Source organism: Nuphar pumila, unplaced genomic scaffold (genome assembly GCF_984573655.1).
Source record: "Nuphar pumila unplaced genomic scaffold, dmNupPumi1.hap1.1 HAP1_SCAFFOLD_676, whole genome shotgun sequence".
Taxonomy (NCBI): Eukaryota; Viridiplantae; Streptophyta; class Magnoliopsida; order Nymphaeales; family Nymphaeaceae; genus Nuphar; species Nuphar pumila.
The window spans coordinates 28,084-35,535 of record NW_028323449.1 but is presented as its reverse complement, the minus strand read 5'-3'; the positions used below and the strand labels follow the sequence as shown (position 1 = coordinate 35,535).

Sequence of the window (7,452 nt, the reverse complement as noted above, 5' to 3'; positions counted from 1 at the left end):
CCCATGCAGCGAAAGGGAGCAGGGTGGGCTGATGCTTTGCAACAGCGTCGAGCATGGCGGTGCGTGAGAGGCTGTTGAACGCATTTTGGTAGTCCATCTGTACAGCGACACAGTCGGGGTCGGCTGCGAGGGCGGCGTTGATGGCATGGCCGACGATCTGGCTCCCTCCCTTGACGCCGACGCCCAGTTGCAAAGGTGCGAGGGACGGGCCAGCTGTGGGGCACGCTGCCATAGCGCAGAGGCCAGCCAGTCGAAACCAGACGTCGCCGATTGCGATCGGACGGAGGCCGCGGTTGTTGGGCTTTTCCAGACCAATGAGCGTGCTGTCCAAGAGTTCCGGCAGGTGTGGTAGCCTGCCGCCGACTACGGCGTTCAGAAGACGGAGGATGGTTCCGCGGGCAGAGTCGATGCCTTGGGCAGCGGCTTTGATGTGTTCGTACGTCCAGCCACTTGGGCCTGGGGCCGAGCCTTTAGGAGCGCTGTGAGCACGTCGTCGAGGATCTCGAGAGTGATCGCGACAGGCGCAGCTGTGGACTCGGGGACCGTTGGTGGTGGGCCAGTAGGGTGCAGCGCTTGTAAAGCTGCTACGGTTGCCTCTGTGGGCTGCGCGATGGGAAGGGCCTCCAGGCATTTGGCTGCTCGTGAGATGCTACCGAGTGTGAGCAAGAGGTGGGCGCGAGCAGCCACTTGGTACTTGGGGTGCTGAGGCCTACGCGGGCGACGTTGCGAGCCGTTGTTGACCTCGATGTCAGCGTCGTTCGCGTTTTCCCCGTTGTCGATGCGTTGCAGGCGAGTGCGAGTGCGCCGAGCCCGTCCCTTGGACGAGCCAGGATCTGTCAACGCTCGTGAGGGCAGTTTCAGGAGGGCAGAGAAGGCTGCGACGATGTCGTTTTCGGCGCGGCGATCGATGGCCACCAGGACTTCCTTGACTGAGCGTTTGACGGTCTTCGTCCATTGTTCTCGTGCTTGAAACGGCACAGTGCGGCTCGGGCGAACGGCGGCAGGAGGGCGAGGAACCTGAGGCATGGGAGGTGGCGGAGGCAACTGCGGTGGAGTGGCCTCAAGCGCGTGGTCTGCTTCTTCAAGCGCTTGGTCAGCGTGGGGCAAGGGCGGCAGCGGTGGCAGCGGAGGTGGTGGCGGCAGCACGGCGGCGGCGGCGGCAGCACGGCGAGGGCGAAGCGGCGGTGGAATGACCTGTGGTACCTGGGGGAGCGGCTGAGGTGCAACGTCCTGTCGGCAAACGTGCCTGCCGTGTGAGGCGGATTTCAGGACATTGCAATGACGGCAATAGGTCGCGTTCATGGATTGCAGCTGCCAGGTAGAGAGAACTGCTGCTGCGTGTTTGTCCCGCATGTGAGCCAGCAGCGCGTAGTTTTGCGCCCGAACGGTGCGGCAGCCTTCGACGGGGCACTGGAGAGCCATGCTGAAGGCGGCAACCAGACCCGGGAGCCGCTATCACTGAGCAGCAAGACAGAAGCAGGAACAGGAACAGGGAAAAAAAAAAACAAACACACAAGACGGGAAAGAACAAGCCTCGCAGGAGCCCTAAGGGACGACGCAGGCACGCAAGGGAAAACAGGCTAGCAGCGTGGGTACGCACGCTGGCTAAGGGACGGAGCCTGCTCCATTAACGATGCATCATCATCATCATCAGGCATCCCTAATTGCAGCCTGGGAGCGTTCCGCATGGCCTCCCGCTCGACAGCGAGCCCCTCGGGCTTGTCTTGCAGCGTGCCGGGCTTTTATGCCGGCATGAACGCCATGGCCAGGCTGATCTGCTTGCACTTGGATGTCATGTCCGCCTTGTGTTTGAAGAGCACTTGCCCGGGTCCAGCGTGGCAAGATTCGGGGCTCCTTCGGGAGGAAAGGCTTCCACCTTCTGGTCACATCTGTCCTCCTGGGCCGGGCTCGCGTTAGACGCGCTTTCAGCGGCAGCCTCTAGCACGCCCCACGCGCACCCCTCTGGCACCTGAGCCTGCACACACTCATCGACTTGTGTGGGTGTCATCACGGCTACAGGCGTGGCAGCCTCTGCATGCTCTGCAACAGCACATTAAGGGTTGTGGTATCACACAGATCATGCCGCATACTGAGTCATCAGCACATGTGGTCTCAAGTACACCCACCACAACTGTTCCTTTACAGTCTGTGGCCTTGACAATTCGGAGAGTCGTTATTATGTGTGGTGGCCAATGCATGTTGTGGCACTCACCTTCGCAAGGCATGACACCAACACCGCAGGAAGGGTGGGGTTTTGTTGGGCTGGCCACGACAACCTTTGACGTCAAAGATGTGAGGTCTTGTTCGGTTGCTTTTCCGCACTGGCAAACTTGCAACTTGTGGCGCTTGTGAGCACAGGTCGGGTCCTGATTGCTGTATGTCATGCCCAGATTCATGCCACTGATGTGCACAACTTCTTCTCTACGCACCATATGTGCAAGGGTTATCTGGGGCGCATTCGCTGGCAAGCAGCAGCTCCATCTGCCATCGGCATGAAGCAGGCAGGCGCTGCCATAGGCCCGTTGTGCTGATACAGTGTTCGCAGCTGCATGCCCTCGGTTCAAGGCGCACGTACACTGGACTTCACTCAGCGAGAGCACTCTGGCAGCATGATGCTTCCTTCAGATCCGAGATGTGGCAACTTGCGACCCCAGCACTTGCGGCCCCAGAATCAGCACTGGTGAACATGATATGCACAGCTTTGCAAACCTCGGCGTCATGCCTTGGACGTGATTGGGAATACGTAGCCCAGGCTCGCTCTGTGCGGCCGCACTCGTCAGCCGAGCCGGGACATCGTCAACGACGCTGCGTCTTGAAACTCGACGCAGGGCTCCAAAAAGACAATCATCGTCCATATAAATATTGTCAGTCAAACATAAGAAGCACGGCGTGGTTCGCGCACTGCTTGACTGAAGCCTTGGATGGCAGAGCAAGTATCCTTAATGCGTCGGATAGAAATCGGCACTGGGAGTGACACTGCAACCCAAATCATGTAGACGTCGACAGCATGGTAAGTCAAATCCATGGCACCATTTCTTCATCATGAAACACTGCATTTGCATATATCATGCGCGCGCTGCATCACGCGCTGTAAGTTTCTAGCTCAGGGTGCAGATGCTGTAATGCCTCTAATTGGCACCTTCTCTGTTAATGCACCGTCCGGTGTTCGATGCCGTCCTGAATTACATTCAAGATTGTTTCGTGCCTCTGATCGCCGAAGCATGGCCGCTCATGCTGTGAAGTCGGAAACCGTGCTCAAGGTGTATGACGGTGTCAAGCTGTCTGCAGCGGAGTTGAAGGAGGTGATTCAGCGTCCCCGAATCGACTTCAGCTCGATTTTGGACATTGTACGTGCCTATGATGTTTCACGCAGGTGCTCGGCGTATTCTGCAAAGTGGGGGCATCGCTGTGTTCACTGTGTGGTTAAGCATTCAGCGCAACGCTTAATTTGTTAAATGATGAGGTGTGTGAGTTTCGTGCACGTCACGCTGCGTGGGGCTCACCGCAAGGCTGAATGTTTTCTCAGGGGATGGATCCTCCGTCAGCCTCCACATGACGGCAAGTAACCATTGGGCGCGTGAAGTGCGTCTGTGTGTGTTATGCAACCGCACTCCTCATCATGTGTATGTCCGTTAAGTGAGACACTGTGGCTTGTGCGCATGCTCTTTTCGCCTGTCACCGCTGCTACGAACCATCTCCGGTGGCGTACTACAACAGCCCTCAGTACGTGCCAGTACATCTTTATAACTGCTTTAGGCGCCAACTGTTGGTGACTCTGCGCGCTTCGTGTCCTCATTACCGCATGTCATTAGTAGCGGTTGGTGCACCGAGGGAGCTGAGGGATTGGGCCTGCAAACCCTGACCCACGTCGCTCTGCAGGTTTCTCCAATTGTGGACGATGTTCGCGACCGAGGTGACACTGCAGTTCGGCAGTACACAAGCAAGTTTGACCGAGTGGAGCTGGACGCATGCTGCCTACCAATCGCGGATTTCCCGCAGCCAGAGCTGCCAGCAGACGTCACAGCTGCCTTTGATGTTGCGTACGCAAACATCCGGGCTTTCCACGAGGCTCAATTGGCGCCTCCACTCTCCGTGGAAACCATGCCGGGTGTGACCTGCCGCCAGGTCCGTAGAGCGATCAATTCGGTGGGCGTCTACGTGCCTGGCGGCACGGCTGTCCTGCCCTCAAGCGCGCTGATGTTGACAGTACCGGCAGCGATCGCGGGCTGCAAGACAATCGTGTTAGCCACCCCCCCTCGCCCGGATGGCTCCGTCACACCTGAAGTTCTTTACTGCGCGCGGAAGGCAGGGGCAACACACATCCTCAAGGCGGGGGGAGCACAAGCTGTGGCAGCGATGGGCTGGGGCACTGAGTCATGCCCCAAGGTGGACAAGATCTTTGGGCCTGGCAACCAGTTTGTCACGGCAGCGAAGATGCTGCTGCAGAACTCGGAGGCAATGGTGGCCATCGACATGCCGGCCGGGCCTTCGGAAGTCCTTGTCATCGCTGATGCAGATGCCCCGCTCGACCATGTTGCTGCCGACCTGCTTTCCCAGGCTGAGCATGGTCCCGATTCACAAGTGGTCCTTGTCGCGTTGCCAGGTGCGGCAAAAGGTCCAGCTCGTGCACGATCTGTTGTCAAATACGTTCTGTGCTTTCTATGTGCCGCATAGATGGTTGCATGGGAGACAGACATGTTCAAGATGTTACGCTGTCTACCAATTCCCAAGTCAGATTTGGAGCTGCCCATCTCTGTGTGGACTGGCAGTGTTGTTAAAAGAGGCATCATCATCATGTCCTGTTGTCTCTCATGATGTTCTCTTGTGTCTTTCAGTGATGGACTCTGCTTTTGGTGGTCTCGTTTCAGAATTGCGGATGCTCATTGTTAGTCGGTCCTTTCTTGAATTGATATCTATAGATATCGTTAGTAGTACCCTTCTATGTTCCTAAGTACAAAGCCAACATGCGTCTCTTTGATCATGGTTCACCTGCAATCAGCGCTTTGAAAGCCAGGCTGCATTGATGGGCGTCATTTCGTCAAGTGGCCAGGGTTTTCGATGTTATTCGGCGCTGATTTGCAGGTTTCGATGTGGCGGCGCTTGAAGAGGAGGTTGACCGGCAAACTAACAGCCTGCCACGTGCCGAGGCAACGCGTAAAGCGCTGGCTCACAGCTATGTCGTGACCGTGCCAGATCGCGCAGCTGCCATCGCATTCTCCAACCGTTACGCTCCAGAACATTTGATCGTCAATGTCGATGATGCGGAGTCCTGGCTGGACGGTCTTGGTGCGCTCACCATAATCTGCATGCCTGTCCGCCATGCACGGTCTTACCCCCTTGCTGTCGTTGCGGGGTTGCCGTGAGGTCTCTCTGTGCGATGTTTGTAACATGCATGAGTGCCTCCTGCGACAACGGCACTATTTTTTGATACACGCGACCCAGATCTAGCAACAGGGAGAATTGGCCTTGTGCTCCGTCAGAGGCCATATAAATGTTGATGTAGGAGAGCAATCTCAAGAGTAAAGGAGATGATTCCAGCAGTTCACAAGGATTCATGCAGGCAGGTTGTCAAGCAGTCCAGAGCCATCTGGAACAGTGTATCGGTCTGTGTGTGTGAGGTCCAGAGAACGTCGTGGAAATGCCCAGAGACACAGTGAGAGAGATATGTCTTTTCGAGGGGAAGGGGACGGGGGGGTAGCTGAGACGGCGAAGAGCCGAGTAGTGGCTTCAGCGGTTGAATAACGACCATTTGCGCCGTGTGGTTGTCTAACAGTTTGTGTTCACAGTTACAATGACCTAGCATATCGGCAACTTGGCTTCATCAGAAAATTGGGATGGCAGTTCTGTCCAGCCTGAACAATGTGCGCCGTTTTGCAGTAACAGCATTCCATCACAGGGTATTTTATGGTACACTGTATGGGTTGTTTGCACCTTACCAGCTGACCATTGTCTTTTCGACACTGCAGACAATGCTGGCTCTGTTTTCCTGGGGCGCTGGACGCCAGAGTCCGTCGGTGACTATGCATCGGGAACCAACCACGTCCTTCCCACGTATGGATATGCCCGCATGTACAGCGGCGTCAATCTTGACGCGTTCTGCAAGAAGATGACCGTTCAGAACCTCACCAAGGCTGGTCTAGAGTTATTGGGACCATATGTGGCCAAAATGGCAGAGGTTGAAGGCTTAGATGCACACAGGCGGGCAGTGACGCTACGTCTTGGTATAGAGTGATTGTCATTGGCTGCATCGGTTTTTAATGGACATAGCCTTTTCCTTGCTCATGGTGCAATCAGCCTAAGAGGAGGCCGACAGTTGTGTAACCGTGTCATCGGAACGCTCTACTTGATGGCTCATCAGCCAGCTGGCTCTGAGCGGCTCCTTACATCTTGCTGCGTGTGACCAGCTGATTCATTGGCCAGTCTCTTGAGGTGTAAAGTTTCTGCGCATTGTCTTGGTGACTCGACGACCACGGAACGGGCGCCAGCCTGTAATATCAGGCTGGACGTCGAAACACCATAGAAGGCGTCATCTGACAGCGATGGAAGGTTGAGAAAGGTGAAGCATGTCGACCCGAGTAGTGAATAGTGAACCTTCTTGAAAAAGCCTTTTTCAGACACTGAAAGATGCAAACTACACTTTCCGCAAGAAATTTTCTGTGTCTGAAGCGTGCTCTTGGATGCCATAGAAGATCTTCATGCGTTTGCGATGGAAGTGCTCATCTAATTACAAAGAGCACCCGTGTGCCTCCCGATGTGGCTTGCCATGTTAGAGATTCTCCACAGCCTGAGCAGCAGAATAGCTGTCAAGCCTTATATATCAAGCGCACATTGAACAATGGTGAAATCGTTGATTGCGAACAGGATGTTTTCGTGATGGGGAGATGTAAATCGCGGATGCGTCATACGTTCAACAGGGGACATCATCGTCCTGGGCAGGCAAGCTTCCTGGTGATTTGTGTGCTGCACGTTGCTCCTCTTTTTGTGAAACTCATTTATCTGGAAATGATTTGCTGGCTGTGCCGTCGAGATTTGCTCTCGCGAAGTGGGCACCCAGGACATTGGTATATCATCACCCTGAAACCCTGCGGACATTGCCTGCGGTCATGACAGCATAATCAAGAGTATGTCTAGGGGCGTAGAACGAGTCACCGTACCCATGTCGCTGTTTGAGCCTAGCTCTGGTTTGGCTCGGGTTCTGACGACGACGCTGGAGGTCACCCAGCAGCGGACTGTGCACTACATGGCATGGGCCATGTACCGAAAGCGTTTCGCCACGTGATCGCCCTTTGAGCCCCAAACTGCGATACCTAATAGCACACTGGCGTCTGAAACCCTCTTTTGCCATTCCTTGAGATTGCACAGTGAGTGCACACACCTGCTGCATAAGGCTCCGAAGTTAGCTGTAGGCGAGACATGTAGCGCAACATAGAGTATGTTACATGTATTGCAACG

The 7,452-nt window shown here is 55.4% G+C and overlaps 1 protein-coding gene across 1 annotated transcript; it reads left to right on the top strand.

Moving 5' to 3' along the window:
- The first annotated feature begins 3,122 nt into the window (after positions 1 to 3,122).
- On the top strand, positions 3,123 to 6,232 carry LOC149809924 (histidinol dehydrogenase, chloroplastic-like). The gene is made up of 5 exons (XM_089994543.1): positions 3,123 to 3,347; positions 3,880 to 4,347; positions 4,387 to 4,603; positions 5,083 to 5,286; positions 5,967 to 6,232. Exons 1-5 carry the CDS (start codon positions 3,123 to 3,125, stop codon positions 6,230 to 6,232), a joined length of 1,380 nt encoding a protein of 459 aa, XP_089850669.1.
- Positions 6,233 to 7,452: the final 1,220 nt, after the last annotated feature.